Raw genomic sequence first — 21,306 nt, forward strand, 5'->3', positions numbered from 1 at the left:
TGTTTGTTTAAAAAAAAATATATATATTATATATATAATATATATATTATAAACTGTGATAGTAATCCATTCCATAAAACTAATTCTTATGACCATTAATATTCTGTGTTTTAAATTACATATAGCAAAGAACATTATCTTTACTTATTTGGCTAACATTTTTACCCAAGGTGACTTACAACATTTGAGATACAATTGATCACATTTAATTCATTTTTTCCAATTGGAGCACAGAGAAGGTGAAGAGACTTGCTCACAGTGTCAATAACAGGATTTGAACCTACAACCTCAGAATTTTAAGTCTAAAGCTTTAACCACTACTCCATACGGCCTAATCTACCAGTTCATCCATTTCTAATGCCATTTGTCAAGTTCAGATCCATCCTACACTATTCAACGGCAAGCTGAGACCCAACCCAGCCATGCACAGAATACCAGTCCATTGCAGGGTATACATCCATTTTGCAGCTCTACCACTGCACTACCATGCTGCCCACATATAAGATATATTTCATACATACATTTTAAGATTTACTAATGGTATGAATGTTCAGTTACTTTACTTTAAACTCCATCCATCTATTTTACCCAACCCGCTATATCCTAACTGTATCCAACTACAGGTTCACGGGGGCCTGCTGGAGCCAATCTCAGCCAACACAGGGCGCAAGGCAGGAAACAAACTCCAGGCAGGGTGCCAGCCCACCGCAGGGAACACACACAAACACTAGGGACAATTTAGGATCGCCAATCCACCTAACCTGCATGTCTTTGGACTGTGGGAGGAAACCCATGCAGACACGGGGAGAACATGCAAACTCCTCGCAGGGAGGACCTGGGAAGCGAACCCGGGTCTCCTAACTGTGAGGCAGCAGCACTACCACCGCGCCACACTTTAAACTCTAATGAAACCGTGTTTAAATGCAATATTGCAGTACTCTTTTTTAAGAAACAAAACATTTCTTGTAAAGCACTTTGAACTCTATCATCATTTATATGAAAATGTGCTATAGAAATAAAAGGTGTCTCCACAATATTCCTTCCCTGATGGCACATATATAAAAATCATAACACACTGGACTTTGTGGGTTTAGAAAGGGACTCTGCAATGCATATTCTTGTGTATTTAGCTAATTAAAAAAAACAATATTCCAATTTTTAAATTTTACAAATGCTACTTTATTCACAGAAAAAAGCATATATATTTATATATATATATATAAATATTTACAAAACATGTCTGAAAAATAACTTTTCAGTCCCCATTCCCTCAATTATATATGTAATAAGGTATTCTGAACTGTACATTGGTCAACATGCTGCTTTGCACATTGGCTGTGAGTCAAGCAACATAGTAAGGAAAGAATTTCCAGTTGACACCAAATTGCAAAACTAAACAACAGCAACATTCAAACCTCAAAGAGGAGAAAAAAAAAATAATTTGAAGTGACTGATGACAATGGAAAGCATTAAAAGTCATGGAGATGGCATTATCCCACATACATGAAGATCAAACTCTCCGTCCTTAACAAGATATACACGTGGATCTTTTTCATCTGTCTCAGGAGCCAAACAATCTATAAAACAAGCAAAAAAAAAAAAAAGAAAAGAAAGAAAGAAAAATTAGTTATTGGACAGCTCAGTGAGTTTGCATCTTAGGTAAATAAAGTGGCAGAAAGTGGTCTGTTGTCAGATTGTTGTTGTGGTTCCCTGCTACATCATCAATGTGTGTTTTAGGCTTCCTTTTTGTTTTAATTTACATGCTACTAGGGGAATGTTTGCCTGATGTTCTTCCTGTATGCCAATAAAACTAAGCTATTTCATGAATATCACTTCTGCTTGTGGCTGTGGACAAGTTTACTCTTTAAGATTATGAGTGCATGTGTGGCTGTTGTCTTCCTACAATTTAACACTGAAAATTAAATCAACTTCTTTTACTATTTCAGCATTGTAGCAAGAAGCTTGACTTTCCAACTCCTGAATATTCCAAATAAAACATCACCTTCCTCCACCAATTTCAAAATCATTAATGAACTGGCTGAAGTCAAAATGTCATTCTCTCACACATGAAATACTGCATAGTAAGAATGGCACACTACTTCTCACATTTAAGCTTTATATTTAATATATAACCATTCATCCATTATTCAACTCACTTAAAATAGGTGAGGGTTGCAGAGATGGCAGCCAATCCCAAGAGTAATGGATGCAAGACAAGAATCGAGCAATATAGAAGCAGTATATTACAGGTGCTTTTCAGCATTGCTTTTGAAATATCAAATGGGAAAAAAAAAAAATAAAAACTACAACCATATACCATACTACCCGAGACAGAGTTCAATAAATACAGTTTAGTGTTACAGGGGCATAAGCAATCAGAATTAACCAATATGTAAACCAGAACTGTCATTCAATCTGCATGAAATACAATTTCCAATTAAAAAAATAAACTCCTCCAAGCAACATCCACATCAAACTAACCCAAGTATATTGACTCCTTACAAAGATGTAAAATAATTTCCAAAACCATACCAGTGTATTCATCCCAGCACAAGGCGACTCTAATTTCTAAACACTTATAATTAAGCCTATCCCAGGCAAAAACCAACTATGGAAGAGATGCCCGTCTGTCTCAGAGCCCACTCAAGCATATACCCATACTCGTACTACAGGTTAAACATTTTAGAACACCTCGGTTTTTCTTCACATTTAATCAGCTGAAATGCAATGAATGACCCAAAATGGTGAAAAGGTACAGTGCATACAGAAAGTATTCACAGCACATCACTTTTTCCACATTTTTTTATGTTACAGCCTTATTCCAAAATGGATTAAATTCATTTTTTTCCTCAGAATTCTACACACAACACCCCTAAATGACAACATGAAAAAAGCTTACTCAAGGTTTTTGCAAATTTATTAAAAATAAAAAAATTGAGACATCACATGTACATAAGTATTCACAGCCTTTGCCATGAAGCTCAAAATTGAGCTCAGGTGCATCCTGTTTCCCCTGATCATCCTTGAGATGTTTCTGCAGCTTAATTGGAGTCCACCTGTGGTAAATTCAGTTGATTGGACATGATTTGGAAAGGCACACACCTGTCTATATAAGGTCCCACAGTTGACAGTTCATGTCAGAGCACAAACCATGCATGAAGTCAAAGGAATTGTCTCAAGGCACAAATCTGGGGAAGGTTACAGAAATATTTCTGCTGCTTTGAAGGTCCCACTGAGCACAGTGGCCTCCATCACCAGTAAGTGGAAGAAGTTCAAAACCACCAGGACTCTTCCTAGAGCTGGCCGGCCATCTAAACTCAGCAATCGGGGGAGAAGGGCCTTAGTCAGGAAGGTGACCAAGAACCCAATGGTCACTCTGTCAGAGCTCCAGAGGTCCTCTGTGGAAACAGGAGAAACTTCCAGAAGGACAACCATCTCAGCAGCAATCCACCAATCAGGCCTGTATGGCAGAGTGGCCAGACGGAAGCCACTCCTTAGTAAAAGGCACATGGCAGCCCGCCTGGAGTTTTCCAAAAGGCACCTGAAGGATTCTCAGACCAAGAGAAACAAAATTCTCTGGTCTGATGAGACAAAGATTGAACTCTTTGGTGTGAATGCCAGGCATCACGTTTGGAGGAAACCAGGCACTGCTCATCACCAGGCCAATACCATCCCTACAGTGAAGCATGGTGGTGGCAGCATCATGCTGTGGGGATGTTTTTCAGCGGCAGGAACTGGGAGACTAGTCAGGATAAAGGGAAAGATGACTGCAGCAATGTACAGAGACATCCTGGATGAAAACCTGCTCCACAGCGCTCTTGACCTCAAACTTGGGCAACGGTTCATCTTTCAGCAGGACAACGACCCTAAGCACACAGCCAAGATATCAGAGGAGTGGCTTCATGACAACTCTGTTAATGTCCTTGAGTGGCCCAGCCAGAGCCCAGACTTGAATCTGACTGAACATCTCTGGAGAGATCTTAAAATGGCTGTGCACCAACGCTTCCCATCCAACCTGATGGCGCTTGAGAGGTGCTGCAAAGAGGAATGGGCGAAACTTGCCAAGGATAGGTGTGCCAAGCTTGTGGCATCATATTCAAAAAGACTTGAGGCTGTAATTGCTGCCAAAGGTGCATCGACAAAGTATTGAGCAAAGGCTGTGAATACTTATGTACATGTGATTTCTCAGTTTTTATTTTTAATAAATTTGCAAAACCTCAAGTAAACTTTTTTCACGTTGTCATTATGGGGTGTTGTGTGTAGAATTCTGAGGAAAAAAATGAATTTAATCCATTTTGGAATAAGGATGTAACATAACAAAATGTGGAAAAAGTGATGCGCTGTGAATACTTTCCGGATGCACTGTAAGCAGTAAACTGCCAGAGGTTTAAAGTTAAAGTTTAGGTTAACAAAAACTGAAAAAAGAAAAAAAAAAAAAAAAGGACTACTTGGACAATATTACACCGGCATAGAACAAATAAAGTATGGCAAATAAAAAAATAAGTCAAGGAATAATAAATTACACAAGATTTTATTCAAAATTTTGATTCAAAGTAGCCACCTTTTTCAGATATAACAGCCAGTCTGTGATAACCCTTTTGATTCGGAATGCCAGTCACTCTGTGTAAGTCACCATCTCTGCCTCCAGTAAAAGAATCCCGGACTATCACGCATCTTCCTCCATGTATAACAGTTGGTGTCACACACTGAGGAACCATCCTTTCACCAACTTGACAGAATACAAACACCCTGCATGATGAACTGAAGATTTCAAAATGATGAATCTGTCCATAAGACTTCCTTCTAGTCTGCAGCTGGTATGTCAAGGCCCTATTCTGTCTTTTAAGGAATGGCCATCTTAAACTACCACTTGCACTGTCAAAACTGCAGCACAAAGTTTCATCTTCACAGTAGAAACTGAGACTTGTTATTTTCAACTACTGTTAAGCTGTGCTTGAAGCTGTTGTGCTGTGATGCATCTATCACACAAGCTGGTGACCCTCAGAAACTTGTCTTCTGATTGAGCGGTGATTTTGGGTCTGCCAGATCTCTTCCTATCAGAGTTTCTTCCAGTTTCCAATTGCCTTTGGATTGTGTAGGACAGGGGTCCTCAATACGTCAATCGCGATTGACTGGCAGATCGCAATGGTAGTGCAGGTAGATCTCGTTGTATAAAAAAATAAATAAATTTTAAACGTTAGTCTATCATACTGCATATGGCTTTTGCCACTTGATTGACATACAGGGCAGCCAGTCTGAGATCTCTTTTCTTCTAACACACTGGTCATCCCGCACGCACGATGAAACACGCGAGCTACTGCAAAACTGCAAAACTCTGGCTGTGATCTAGTTAGCCTTACAATTTATATCGACTAAAAAAAGGGAAAAAAAAATTGTTGGGAAGGGTATGGGCTGGATGTGGAATTGGAAGAGGATTTTTTTTCTCACAATGTCACAATCGAAGTGCATTTGTCTGATCTGTCAATCTATAATTGCTATTCCAAAGAAGGAAAATGTGGAAAGGCACTTTTGAACTGTTCATAAAAACTACGAAACTGACTTCCTTCCGAAAAGCGATCTCAGAAAGAGAAAGGAGAGGGAAATAAAATCGCAATTAAATCAGACAGTCGTGATTTTTCACTCGGCTGAATTTTTCATGTAGGTAGATCATTTTGACCTGGTCATTTTAAAAGTAGCTCGAACAATTGTGGGCACCCCTGGTGTAGGACAACACTGTACTCACACGCACTTTGATTTTTTTTTTTGCAATTTCTCTAAAATGAAAGGCCTACACTTCTAAGGGTAATAATGCTCTGTCTCATTTCATTTGTTAATTACTGTTTTCTTGTCATTATCACTATATTACAGCTTTCTACATCCATCCATCCATTATCCAACCTGCTATATCCTAACTACAGGGTCATGGAGGTCTGCTGGAGCCAATCCTAGCCAACACAGAGCGCAAGGCAAGAAACAAACCCCAGGCAGTGTGCCAGCCCACCGCAGACACCTTTCTACAGTGTAATATTGTCCAAGTAATAGTCCAGAGGGTGTAGTAACACAGTCTGTTCTAACTCTGCTTTAAGACAGAGAGAGGGGTTTTTAAGTAATCAACAGAAGTCGGGACACCTCGGCAAATTGTTTACTTCAACTTGCAAGGATTAATTTACTTTAATTGCTGCAGAACATCTGTAGGTTGTAATCTATTAGTTGGTCCTTGAAGAAAGCCCATTAGTAATATTCTGAAATTTCCCTTTTTCCTAGTTTTTGCTAACCTAAACTTTAAATTTAAACCTCTGGCAGTTTACTGCTTTCCTTTTCAGCATGTTAGATCATTCATAGTATTTCAACTGATTAAATCTGAAAAAAAAAAAAACTGGAAAAACTGAGGTGGTTTAAAACTTTTGACCAGCAGTGTATGTAGAGCCAGTACAGAAATACAAAGGTAAAAGGGCAAAAAAAAACCAAATATTTAATAACTAATTACTACATAAATGGATGCTAAATGTCTTTTAACAGAAGACAGACAGGACTTGTATTGGGACTGTAAAGAGCATGCAACTTATGCAATAAAATATAATTTTGTATATGGGATCTCTTCTGACAATCAACTGATCTTGTTAGTACTTTTTTCCCCCTTTTCTTATTCTGCAATAGTAGTTCTGCCCAGATGGAAATTGTGTTCTGGCAGTGTTAAAGTATTTGATTCACATGGACACTTGGATTTTATCAGAACATGAAATATTTATATGCTACTCAGATAATGTGCTTGGAATTTGTGCATGTCATTTGTGAAAGACATGCCCTGCCTGACAGCCATCAGCCAGGATTGACAGTCTTCTATCGCATGATCCTGTGGTATGTTTATATACATGAAAATGCTAGATAGTATATATATATATATATATAAATAAAAAAAATAAAAAAAAATCTTTACACACCTCTAGTTATTTCTCAAGACTATTTGAATTGGTACATTTATTGCCCTTGCTGTGATATATGCAATACTAAGGTTCATGATTTCATATTGTATTTGTCCCCTAGCGTGCAAGTCTCTATCCTCATATCTTCTAAAACTACCCTTTCAATGACAGACCTGCAGTAAGCCAGAGTCTATTCTAAAACTGAAGAGTGCAAGGAAAAAAAGCTGTCCTTAAAGAGATAACAATCCATTATAGAACACCAACTTAAAATGTGAAAAACTGGCAATTAACATAACAATAAAGGTCTTCAAGATGGAGTGGAAAACAGGTCTAGCTGATGTCAACCCACATGAACACAGAGAAAATGCAGAAACTCAACACAATGCATCCAAGATCTAGATGAATTCAAGCACATCAAAGTTTGAGGTACCACTTATAACCTCTGCCACATTGATTTTTGCAATTACTTGTTTCCTTTACAAAAGTGTACTCTTAGGGTGAAGTTCTGTGATATTTACATTAAATATGGTCACCTTCAGGGAGTCTGCTAGTTTTGAATTCCAAAGTTATGCCGATTTTTTTTTTATTTCTATTTTTAGCACAATGACAAAGTATAAATTCATGTTTATTGAGGGCGTAAGCTGAAAAAGCATGTAAAGTTTGAGTTTTCATTTACTTGGTATAGCAGTCGTTACTGTCTGATGAAGGCCTATTCAAAAAAGGCACACTTACCATTTGACTAAAAAAAAAAAAAATTAGGGGCTTCCAATGATGCCCTTATGAAACAAAAACAAACAAGTAAGAAAATTCACATAACAAGGGGGTTCGGGGGATATTTAACTTTGACTTAAAACATGCAGCATTTTAACTTTGTTTAGTTAATTAAAAAGTCACTTATCACATTTTTGTCTATTTATGTAAACAGTGAGTCATATTAAAAAATAACAGCAATATTTGAATGTAATTGCATGTGTTAGCAGACCACATTAAATACATGCCTTTTAACAGCACTTTCCAATGTCATACAGTGAAGAATGTAGCCTAAATAGGCTTGTGGTGGCTCAGCAGCTTTCACAGACAACAGCTTCACAGTCAACTGATGTGAAAACAGATATGATTGATGTCCTTCTTTTACTTGTTGTATGTGTAGGATCTGTGCTCAACAGTAGTTAACATTTCGCAACATTTTTGAAAGACATACCCAAAGAATAATTAAAACCTGTTTAGGTCTCAATGTTAAATTGTTGTCTATTGCGGACCATTATGGAGAGCAGGTCTGGAGTTTTCCCTAAAGTGTTATGTCAGAGAAATACTGAATCATAACTTGCAGTTTTTTTTTTTGTTTTTTAAAGTAACATAGTTATTCAACGCTTATGGATAAACACTTGTATAATTCATTAATCTAACATTCATTTTTAGATAAGTGACAAACTCTCGAAGGGAGCTGGTCTACCAGCTTCTTTTGCATATGCACACATGTGCCTCTCTCTCTGTTTGAGTAACTTTTTTCAGTGATTACTTTTGCTGTCAGATAATTAAAAGAAAAAAATATACAAGTTGGGTGACTTCTCTCAAGGTAAATTTGATATAGTAAACTAATCTGCAGTTGAAGTTACAGAGCATATTATAAGATAGACACATTCACAAATTTGCCAGCACTTTTAATTTGAAGCTTTTAAATGTTAAAACTTTGTAGATAAAGCTGTATTTGAGAGACTTCAATGAGAAGTAAACTTGCCTGAAAAATGTCCTTGAAGTTATTAATAAGCACGCTAAACTTCGACAAAATCAGTTATTACAGAAGGTGGTATAGAATTACATGTGAACACTCGTAAAATCAACTCTCAATAAGAAAGGTCTTGACTAATTTCTCACATTGATAATGTGTTTGGTTTTTTTTTTTTTAAACCCACTATTGCAGCAGATTTTAGCGGTCGTACTTAGGTTCAGTGTGGTGCTGAGGTGTCACCCATTGCATAGCTGCTTACAGATTCCAATCTGGGTGGTTCGTCATGTGATGGGTGTGGCAACATGCTGTAATCAGTGTATGCCCCCATTCTTACTTAGGTGTTCTGTTATTTTTCTTTTTGTTCACAAAATCTCAACACTCACATACATTTTTTTTAGGTTTTTGGTTTTTTCCAACATTACAGTTGTTGCATTACTGATATGGAAAATTTGTTTCTTTTTTTCAAATATATATTTCTTTTAACACTATTGCTCATATTGCTTGTTCTAAAAACATGAATGTACCTCTGCATTTGCTTGTATTTCTTGAATGTACGTGCTAAAACAAACATCTACCGATTTCTACACACAGTACATGCTACATGGACCTTTTTTCCCCTTCATCAACTGATCTGTCATCCACCCTACATTTTAGCTTCATAATCTTAACCCTTTCGGCCCTGGATTTTCTATTTTTATTTTTTTCATTTTTATGGGAAAAATTAATTTTGTAAGATATTGTACCTTTGGGGTGTCTAGGAAGTTAAAAAAAAAAAAATACTTCCCACTATTACACAATAGCTGCCAAATACTTCAATCTTCTTGAGGAAATAAAATTGAAATTGGACCTACTTACTATGTGGTGCGCACAGTCTGGAAGCATCCATTTTCACTTCAATGTTTTGCGGACTGTATGCCAGTCTCTCTAGTCTGTGCTAATAGTAGCACACCCGGTTCCAACAACTGCACACGTACCTGAGCTTTAAAAAAATGGCTGCATATATATGTATCAGCAATAGGATGTTAGGGCCAAAAGGGTTAAGCACCTCTACCGTGTTATCTTTTAATCTCAAGTTGCTTAAACTGAAAAGATTGATTTCCTTTGATCCTTCCTCTTCACTCACAACTTACAGTGTTGAATCCAGTTTGAACTCATCAGCACACAGTAACTCAGCATCATATTGGTCTTTCTAATCACTTCAAAAGTTCACTGCAGCTCCAAATTCTTCTCATAAGACAGACTGCAGTTTCAAGTGTCAGACATCCTCCATGGCATAATTATATGTAGTATTTTTACTTGCCATGAATAAATCATTAAACACATTTAATTCTTTAAAAGAATGCATTCAAAATTATAAACTAATTTAAGTACTCTCTTGTATTTTATTTCTGTCAACTATTCTGAGGAGACATACAAGTAAGAAATTCATTGTACTAGGTATACAAGACAATAAAAACTTGACTTTAAGAATCACTGGGGAATAAACTCTGTTGATTCTACAACAGTTTAACACATATCAAAATATACAACAGCATCAGACCAAGGGGAAGTTTTAAAATGTAACGATCATTATCTGGGCAGGGTGGATGTCTCACTTTCCAACAACACTTTCTGGTGTTTTACGGATTAGCTTCATAATCACATTGCTCTTCTGCACTCAGTTATGGTCTAATATTTAGCCAAATGTCAATGTGACTTATCCTTTTTCTTCACTCCTTACAAGTTATAACCTCCATTCTCCTGTACTTTCTCTCAAGCTTGCATTCAAGGTTCCTGTTCTACGGTAAAACATTTAACATCAGCCTGATCATTCCCACATCAATTCTTTACAACGTTTTCTGCTCTCATTGTCGCCTCTTGCTCCAGTTCACCACATAATTGCATGTCTAGTGTGCATACACTGTAAACCTTTCTCTTAATGCTAAAGAGGTTCCTTAATTTGTTTCCCTTAACAAAGCATTTACAAAATATTCCTAAAGGAAAATATACCAGACTTCACTTACAGTATCATACAAAACATCATGAATATGTTCCACAATGCAATAAAGATCCGGAAGTATCGCAGACTCAGCAAAAATTCTCGGATGTTGTCTCCTGCAGAGAAAACACACATTAGTATGAAAAACACTGTGGCACACTGTGTCATACATGGAAAAAGAATGACCAATCTTTCAAGTCAAACGTGCTAAAGGGCACTTAAAATTATTACAAACATTTCATTACATTATTCATGGACTTTTAATTTTACATTATTCATCTATTTCTTCACCCACAATTGTGTCCCTGTTACAAACCTAACTTGAACACAAGTGTTTGGACGACACCAAGCTGGTGGGCAAAATGTCAAATAATGAGATGGCTTACAGAGAAGAGGTTCATCAGTGCTGAAGTTAAACAGGTGTCTAGCTTTAAGCTCCTTGGCATTAACCTCACAGGCGATTTGACATGAACAACAAACACCTCCTCCTTGGGAAGGAAGGGTCAACAAAGGACGATCTGTTCTCTCAATTGCTTATCAATTTTCATTGATGAACAACAGACAACATCCTAACCAGTTGCATAATTGTGTTGTTGGGCAACTGCATAGTTACTGGCCAGAAAGCCCTGCAGAGGATTGTTAAAGCTGCAGAATATGGCATCCAACTTCAAGCTGTGAAGGAAATCTAAACAAAGTGTTGCTTACATAGAGAGATCCATATCACCCATGATTCCACTCACTCCAGCTACAAAGTGTTCTCAATACTTCCCTCACAAATGTGCTATACGTGTGTCCAGGCCCAATCATCTAGACTCAGACATTGTTTCTTTTCCACAACTATGACATTATTAAATGCTCTAAAACTGAACTGTCTATTGACTGCCCCGCCCCTACTGCTCACACATTTATAGTATTTATAGTTTATTTGACGCCACCTTGTTGGTTTTCTTTTACCACAAATTATTTTACATTGTACATATATGGTCAGGCAGAGTACAATGACATAAAACTTTAATGGAACTGAATATCTCCAACCATAATCAGGTAAAGAAATAATGTAATCCAAAAGCTAACCATGAGTTAATGACACCAGTTTCCTAACCGTTTTAATCCAGTTGCAGATTCAAAGAAGACTGAACCCTACACCAAAAGCACTGGAATCAGCCCTAAACAGATCACCAGTCCATTATAGAGCTTAGCACACATTTTACCTGTAGTAGGTCCACGGCTGTCATCCCCAAATCCTTGTGTGTCTTTTTTCTTTCTGGAAAAAGAAAAGAAAAAAATTAGTATAATTCTGATCAGCAAATATTATATAATAATAACAACAACTAATTACTAGATTTAAAACACAACATGCACAAGAACAAGTGTGACTAGTTTCTCCAGAGACTTAAAGGATATAGAGTCTCTGAAAGGGCCAAGTTACTCTGCTGACTCTACCACTGGGCCCATGCAGTACATACATGTCAGAGTGCTTAACAAAGACACTGGGGAGTCCACTTCAGCCACCACCATTGTGTAGCATCCACCTGGATGATGCAACAGCAGCCATTCCTGTGTCAGTATGAACATTAGCTATTAGGTGTTGAAAGCCAATAAGGGACAGGGCACAATTTGGGAGCTAGAATAGACCAGGCTATGGTTGGCAGCTTAGCCAGGATAATGGGAAACACCCTACTATTTTAGAAAGACTCCCAAAAAACGACCACAGAAAGTCAGGACCTCAAGTTTATATCTCATCTGGAGGATGGCACCAATTTCTATGGCTCAATAGTCTCCATCACAGCACTGGGGCATTGGGATCCACACAGAGACCACAGGGTAAGTACCCCCTGTTGGACTCACCAACACCTCTTCTATCAGCAATCCAAGCTTTTCCTAGATGGTCTACCATCCAAGTTCTGGCCGGGTTCAAGCATGCTTAGCTACTGATGAATTACCCGTTTTGAAATGGAGGTAGTACGGCTGCTATATCTCACAGATGGCTGGGGCACATAAATTCACCACTGTGTACAGGCAACTTGACTATAAACAAAAATCTGAGATAGTTGCATTGGGCAGGGAACCATAGTTAGATGTGTCAAGCATGTGTTATTCTTGACCTTCACCAGGAGATGTCAGTGAAGTTACCTCCAGATGGTTGCGAGTTGGGAAAAACAGTCAAACTGGAATGCATCCAAATTGACCTTTGTTGTTTTTTGTTTGTTTGTTTTTTTTGATAGCTGCAATTTTTTTTTCTGACAGTCATTCACAAGTTAATTCTTACTATTTCTACTGTAAGGCATTTTGAAGGCATTATAAAAATATGTCCATTAAAGCAGCTCTCGCGAATTTAAATGTATCATTAGATTTATTTAATGCTCTTTAATAATTGTTTAGTCTCAATTCTGAAAAAATGCTTAAACTCTAGCAGTGGACATTACAGCAATTTTAAATCACAAATACCACCGTTTACGTACAGGTCAGGTGATACATTAAGAACACATTGGCATCTGAAGGCGGAGATTAAACCGAACCGGCAATCTGTCCTAACCACCACACACACAGATCCCACTACACAGGCGTACGTCATTTGTAACTAAATGTGCACCAGAAAGGTACTCACAGTTTGAAATTTAGCACGGCTCCGGCGTTCATCAACAGAGTCCTGTAGAAAGATTAAAGACAAGAATTGTTTTCGCTTTCTGCAAAAACACCGGAGTAAGTAACCGCCCTTACCTCCCCTCTACATTGAAAGATCAGTAATTAACATTTAATGAAACGTATAATATTTGAACAACTCTTCATTGAATATCCAGAAGCGACACTAATACACATACCAAATTTACCACATAGATTTATATATAAGTGTTTTGTTGTTGTTTTATATGTTGGTTTTTTTTACCCGAACAGCAGGATGTCCCCAATCATCTTGTCTCCGACGCAACCAACACTCTGATAAGTGGCATGCGTCTAGTCCAATCAAAAAATACCAAATGCGGCTATTAGCCAATTGAAATGGAAAAAGCTTTTTTGCTGGGATGTTTTCAGGCTGTGTGATTGGTTGTCTCTGATAGACGACGTCACTTCATTAGTGCCACGCAGTCCGTCTATGGAACACCATAAGTGTCAAACAATGCGCACCTCTTCCCGTATTTGAATTCGGCGTTATTAAAAGGTTGACTGTGAATAGGGCGCATTGTCCAGGTTTTTTTGTCTGCATTACGCTCGGTGTTGCCTCACCTCGACTTTGAATAAAAAAATCTGACAATTATCTGCATTTAAAAAATGTTTCTCTGTCATAACAGTCATTTATCTTAGAACACAGATCTTCTTCCAAAGCTTTTCCCACTTTACCTGGTCTCGCTATATTTGAGCAGACTCATCTCTTCAATATTTTCTCTCCTGATACCCCTTTCGACCCACTTTCTCTTTGGTCGTCATCTTCTCCTCTGTCTCAGCACCTCCATATCCACTGTTCTTCTCCTCACATTCCTTACTTCTCTTCTCATGACATGCCCGTACCACTTTAACGTTCTTTCTTGTATTTTCCTAAAGATTTCCCTAGCTTTAACCGTGCCTGTGATTCTTTCATTTCCGATCAAGCTTGGTTACTCCACACATCCATCTCAACGTCTCATTTCTGTAGCGTCCAGTTTTCTTTCTTGTACCCTTTTAACTGCTGATCCATAAAACAATGCTGGTCTGACCACTGTTTTATAAATGTTAGCTTTCACTCTTGCAATAAATCTTTAGTCACATAACACTACCTGCACCTTTTTTTCAGTTATTACAACCTGATTGTATTCTGTGGTTTATTTCTAGATCTAGCTCTGCTTTTCATCCTCTGTTATTGTTGATCTGAGATAGTTTAACTTTTATACCCTTTGAAGACTTTTTCCCCAGAGGTTAACTTCTATATCTTGTTCTTGTTCCTAAAATATTAGCTCTTCCTAAAATATTAGATGTTCTGTCTTTTTCCCTTCCACAGTATTCTTAGTGGTGCCACATTGCACAATGTCATCCGCAAACAGCAAACACCATGGGGCCTGGTCTAATATTCCCCTAGCAATAACATCCCTAACTAAAGTAAAAAGTTATAGGCTTAATGATACTCCTTGATGTAACTTAACCTTAACTACAAATCCATCTGTTAATCCTACACTACTTCTCAATTGTGTGTAGGCACCCTAATATATATCAATAACTTTCCTTACATATTTCTCACTTATACATCTCCAAATTTCTTGCCAGGTAACTCTATCATATGCCTTCTCTAGATCTATAAATACCATGTGCAGTCCTTTCTGTTTCTTTCTATAGTTTTCCATAGTCTGTCTCAGGGAAAAAATCTATTGTATCTTTTCCAAAATGTCCTTCCCTAATTTGTTGTCTTCTCAGTCTATTAGCCATTATCATTTCCCATATTCCCATTGTATATAAAGTCAGCTTTACACATCTAGAATGTCCACAATCTTGGATGTCTCCATTCTCCTTATATAAAGTATAGGCACAATCACACTATTTCTCCAAAGATCTGGAATTATCTCTTCATAGTGACAAATCTATTCCTTCTTCCCCCTATGATTTACAGGCAGAAAATAGGCTGCACACATTCAGAAGGTTGAAAAATAATGTAATTGAATTTACGTAAGATGACACACCCTCAGGTCCAATATCCTAACTTCAAATTGCAGGTTGTATGTGTGGAATTTGTTTCTGGATACTATGGTTTGCTAACAATTCATAGGATAAAGTTAACATGCCCTGCAATGGAATGCTACCATGAACAAGGCTGGTTCCTACCTTGGGCCTAAAGTTGCCACAGTAGGAATCCACTCCCCATGACCCTGAACTAGTTGGATAATGGAGAGATGAATTTAAGTTTGAATGACCTCAAAAATAATTACTTGGTTACTAGATTTGAAACACAACATGCACAAGAACAAGTGTGACTAGTTTCTTCAGCATGACTCTCTCTACTGTCAATACTTGTCAACAGAGATTGTATGACTTTTTGCTTAATGTTAAGGATATGTTAACAATGGATGAAGCTGAAACACCCAAACTCAATACTTTTTGGCCTGTCAAAATATTTTTGGTCATATAATGTAAATAGAGAAATTTCATGCAATATATTCAGTTTTCTTCTGCCTCTTCTAATTAAGCGATTAATGGATATCCCATAAGATGCTTTTACAAGGTGCTCTCAATCCATAGCTGTTTCTGGTAGAGATCTTATGAACTAATTCATAATAACCAAAACCTAAGTTTGACACTTTCACAGAACCCTTCAGTCAGATTGGAATTTAAAACAGTTACATGTCAGAAGGGATGGTGGCATAAAGGTTATATCTGCTACTTCACGGCTTCAGAATCCTGGGATCACATCCTGGACCAGTTTGACCATTAATTCCATTTCTATGTGTATTTCTATCAAGTTACTCTTCTTTTACATCCAAATCCAAAAGATTTACATTGGGTTAATTCCCAACACTTTTGGGTCCTATTTTTGTTCTCTATATACCTTCACCCTATTGGAGCATAGCATTTTCACTGCTATGGTGATGATACACCGGTTTATATTCCCATCTGCAACTCTGCAATGAATGAACTGCACAACTGTCTTTTTGAACTAAGATCCTGGATGGCTAATAATTTTATTGATCTGAATCAAAATAAAATGGAGGTGCTTATAGTGGGTCCATCAGCTAAAGTCTATATTGGTCTTGGACTTCTCGGCTCCTTCTCTGTCTTTTGCAAACCTCAAGTCCGCAATCTTGGCGTTATCTTTGACAGTAACCTCTCTTTTGAGAAACAGATTAATTCTGTAGTCAAATGTTGCTTTTTCCAGCTTCGTCTTTTAGGTAAGATCAAGACTTTTTATCTTACAAGGATCTTGAGAAAGCTACTCATGTTTTTATCTTCTCTTGCCTTGAATACTGCAACTCGATATATTATAGGATTAGCAAATCCCTGATACGCAGGTTACAGTTGGTCCAGAATGATGTCGCTCCCTTTTTGGTTGAGGCAAGAAAGTCTGATTCTGTTTCTCCAATATTAGCTTCTTTACACTGACTGCCTGTCAGTTTTCGATTTGATTTTAAAATCTTGTTGCTAGTTTTTAAATCTTTACATGGGCTTTCTCCTGCCTATTTAACCAAATTGTGTGTTTTACACCAGCCGTGCTTAGACCTTCTGATCAGTTGTCTCTTGTTGTCCCTCATACCAAGTGTAAAACTAAAGGGGACAGGGCATCTGCTGCTCCTCACCTATGGAACTCTTTACCTCATCACATAAAGGAGTCGTCTACAATTGAACTGTTCAAAACGAGATTAAAGACTCATTTCTATTCACTTGCATTCCGTGACCTTCAGTAATACTGATGGTTTCCTCATTGTGATTATGTAACATTACTTCTATTTATTCTTTATTTTATTTATGTTCATTTATTTTATTTCTATTTATGTTATTCGTGTTAATTGCATGTTTTTCTTTTATTCTATTATCGTAAAGCACTTTGGCCACAGCATTCCTATGTTGTTTTAAATGTGCTATATAAATAAATTTGACATTGACATTGACAACACTAAGCTGACCAATAGTGGGTGTGCCCAGCAAAGCCACATCTGGGTTGGTTTCTGCCTTGCATCTGATGCTGCTGAGACTCCTGCATCCCTAACAATTGATACCCTTAAGTAAAAAAGGCTTATAACATTCTCATTAATATTATTTAATTTACCATGTTACCATTAATGTTATTTAATTTATCATGTTGCAGGGTTTACATGTTTGTTTTATTTAAAATGTTGAATGTCATGCACAGATTTTGCCCATGTGTAAATAAAATGGTGACGCAGTGGCACTTTTCTGTATTGCAGTGACTTGTGGAATACATTATATTGACTCATTATAAATATCATTTTGCCACATAAAACAAAAAACATTATAACATTACAGGGTTCACTATTGGAGTAATGTATTTAGAATCATTCGTTCACGCAAGCCATTAATGTCAAAAGTTGACATCACTGACTTAATTATAGTCCCAGCCTAGGGCATAGTGAGGAAGGCGAACATTCTGAAGGTTAAGTGAAAGGTCAATAACTACTAAAGTCCAAAGGGAATTTTCAGTTTTCTTTGTAACTTGAGCTTTTCCTCTCACTAGATAACTGATTTCCTGTTCCACAAAAGTTGCTTTACAGTTTCATTCCCAATTTTCACTGAGTGTATGATTGGTTTCTGGGTATTAATGCTTGAATATTTTTCCTAATAATTAATATCTTTTTTCTGATTGACCCAGTAACTTTATATTTGGTTAACACATAAACTGTTGAGTGGAATGGCAGTATGCTAAAGTGCAACAGCATCATAATAGCAATAACAAATGATCTTTATTTGAGATTTGATTGGTTAACATCCTCACACGCAGCACAGGCCACATTGCAATGTGCACATCTTGTGCTGTTTATAACCCAAATGGTGTTCTGTAGGCTAAAGGTCTATGTGTTTTAATCGATCATTCAAAGAATCATGTTAGGAGGTACAGGACAAATAAAAAACTTTACTAGAGAGGGGGGAAAGTCAATTCATGATTGGCAATTTAGCATGAGGAAACAGCAGGGCAAAGGGCCAGGGGCATGTGACACCGCGCTGGAGTGGTGCCCTGTAGAGAAGGCAGGCTGAGACCTAGCAGCCTATGAGCTTACTGTACAACCAACAACAAATAGACATAGTGAGCCATATTGATATCCAGGCATTTGATCAGTAGACATGCATAGCAAGAGGTACAAGAGGGACTTGCAAAAGTTTAAAATTTGTAAAGAAAAGTGTACAAATATTTAATATGCATTAGATATAGGGTGGAGACTGAAAAACACCACCTACAAGAGAATTAAAATATTCTTGAAATCTATATACATATAACGCAAAGCTGACTGACTGACTCACTCATCAATAAAATCACTATTTCCTGTTTAGTTAAAAAGCTGAAAATTTTTAGGATGGTAAATCAAAGTCAAGGCCTGCATGACAGATCCTAGTTAGCACTGAACTTGTACAAAATGATTACTATCGTTTGTGATCGAATCATTTCTGCCTTCTGACAAAAGCGTGTTTTCCCATGGCATTACGGTACCGGAAACGTCATCTGTTAGTATACCCACGAGCCTTGACCAAAGTTAATGAGCCGCAACGTCACAACTGAAGTGCTAGGCTACTGCAGCAGTGGGCAGCAGGCAGCAGGGGCGGCCTTAGGCATGTGCAAACTGTGCACCTGCACAGGGCCGCCACACCAATATACTGTATATTGAATATAAAACAGAAAGAGAAAATAACGACACAGTTGACGGCAATGTGGCCGAAAAACATTGTGTTTCTTGTAAACTAGTATGCTGTATTTAATAATGTCGCTAGAGTCGGAGCAGTAAGCTATATGTAGTATTATAACGTTCTGCCGTAATGAGAATATTATGGGCCACCACTTGATTTCAAGTTACGGACACGCGCATATAGCAACGTGTCATGAGCACGAGGTGGCTATACAGTGTCTGCAACAGACGTGGCCATCCACCGTGCATAAGATACCATATTGACATTGGCGAGTGAAGGGGCCACCGATTCTTTCTCTGCCCAGGGCCACCATGAGCTTAGAGCCACCCCTGCTAGGTTACACTACTGGCTGGGCTGAGACTGGCCGCTGAGCAGAACTGACCATCACGGGTAGTAATAGCTTGCATATTTTCACGTTTGTTTGCTCTAGTTTTATGCAATTTTGTGCTAGTATTGTAACGAACAGTTAGTGCAGACTACAGCTGAAGATCTGAAGTGGACGCGAGGAGTTGGTGAGTTGTTTATTAACATATTCTTGTGGTTTTGAATTTGCAAAATTAGTGTAGGTCAGGTGGCTTTTTGCATATCGGCTTATTTTACAATATAAACTTTGAAGTAAACTTAGTAAAGTAAAATTAGATTTTTGGAGGATTTGTTTTCCAACTTGAATTACTGAGCAATGAATTCAGTGAGCGTTTTCATGATTTCAGTTCACACGAACAGGACTTTGCGCTGTTCTCTTACAACGTTGAGGATGTGCCTGAGAATATCCAAATGGAATTGATTGAACTGCAGTCAGATTCTATTCTGAAGGCAAAATACAATGAGGTTGATGTGCCAGGCTTGTATGCTTATCTGCCACCCCCGTATGTGCAGATCCATAAGTTGGCATCGGCAGTACTGTCGATGTTCGGAAGTACTTAACTTTGTGAGCAATTGTTTTCGTTAATGAAAGCTACCAAAACCCCACATCGCTCAAGATTTACTGTCGAGCACCTTTCATCCCTCATAAAAGTTGCAGCTGCACAAGATTTCAAGCCTGATATTGACTAACTGGTTACTAACAAGAGATGCCAAGTGTCGGGACAATAGAAATAGATCTCACACTTTAAGACTCCTATATAATTAATGAATATAATATAATAATATAAGGACCTAGCTAAGAGGCTAAGACTCTAATTGTACGTTGTTGCATGGAGAGTGTATGGAAATAAATTGCTTTTATTTAAACTTTAAACTTTAAGTGTTACATTTTTTTAAAGTTTTCAGTATTGGAAAGAAAGCTGCAGTAACTGTGTATAATACAGTAGTATAATAGTATTTGTTACAGTGCGGCCCACTGATGCACGTATGGCAGTCAAAGCGGCCCACCAATGGTAGTGAGTTTGACATGCCTGATTTAGGGGATACATCAAAAATGCATTGACCTGCTTGGTAGAAAAAAGAAAATTAGATTTTTTTTTTTAATATTATGCTAACATACATGCTCTGTGTTATGCCACAAGTGAACTTTATACAAACGGAAGACAGAGCAGAAGTGATTCACAGGCCAAGCCAAAAGTAATATTAACCAATTGGGTGGAGTGATGACTAAAGAAGGGCCTGTGTCCTTGACAGGAAAAAAGAGACGTGATCACATTTTGGCATGTCCAGTCAGGTGTGACATGGAAGGAGAAAGTTCTGCACAGCTCAATACAGATGCAAAGCTCAATGGTTAGAATTCCATAAAGTTGATCTGATGGTGCTAAAAATGGTTCCCTTATGGCATTGCTCTGAAATACCATTCATCCCTCAGCTTCAAGCAGTGAGTAGGTCTATATCACCGTTGATGTGAGCAAAACAACGTGTGTCCAGCCGTGGCTGGTTACTTACCTACTCCTCCCGATTTGGAATAAGCATCCCTTCTCCAGAAACCTTAAATGGAAAATTTGGTTCAGAAATGTGGGTAGGTGTATGGAATGACTTCTAGTGTGAATCAAAGTTCAGACAAGGAGACGTTAGGTGGATATGAACTGAAAAGAATGGCGGGGTGAGAGCAGTAACCTAGCTAGAGTTCGTGCCGCTCGGAGCAGGGCGGTGCTTCAATGTGCCGTCCTCCAACATATATGAATATGTTAACCTATTTAAATAGAAAATTAAAATGACGTATAGAGAAAAATTAAGACACATTTTGCATAGATTTATTCATATGTAGAGAAACAGAAGTAATTTTTCACATATAATTATTTATAAGCATCAACTAGACAAGAATATAGTATAGACGCACTGATAAGCCGTGTTCTAATTATTAGTTTAATATAATTAAGAAAACCACAACCAGTGTAGTGTACAAGTGATAGTTGGGGATGTTTTCTGCGCAGAGC

The 21,306-nt window shown here is 37.7% G+C and overlaps 1 protein-coding gene across 1 annotated transcript; it reads right to left on the minus strand.

The window, feature by feature from the left end:
* Window positions 1-1,188: 1,188 nt before the first annotated feature.
* On the minus strand, window positions 1,189-13,622 carry smim7 (small integral membrane protein 7). The gene is made up of 5 exons (XM_039766567.1): window positions 13,518-13,622; window positions 13,239-13,280; window positions 11,842-11,894; window positions 10,656-10,746; window positions 1,189-1,577 (listed from the first exon to the last, which is right to left on the minus strand). Exons 1-5 carry the CDS (start codon window positions 13,541-13,543, stop codon window positions 1,562-1,564), a joined length of 228 nt encoding a protein of 75 aa, XP_039622501.1. The 5' UTR covers window positions 13,544-13,622; the 3' UTR covers window positions 1,189-1,561.
* Window positions 13,623-21,306: the final 7,684 nt, after the last annotated feature.

The sequence above is a fragment of the Polypterus senegalus genome, chromosome 10 (genome assembly GCF_016835505.1).
Source record: "Polypterus senegalus isolate Bchr_013 chromosome 10, ASM1683550v1, whole genome shotgun sequence".
Lineage (NCBI taxonomy): Eukaryota > Metazoa > Chordata > Cladistia > Polypteriformes > Polypteridae > Polypterus > Polypterus senegalus.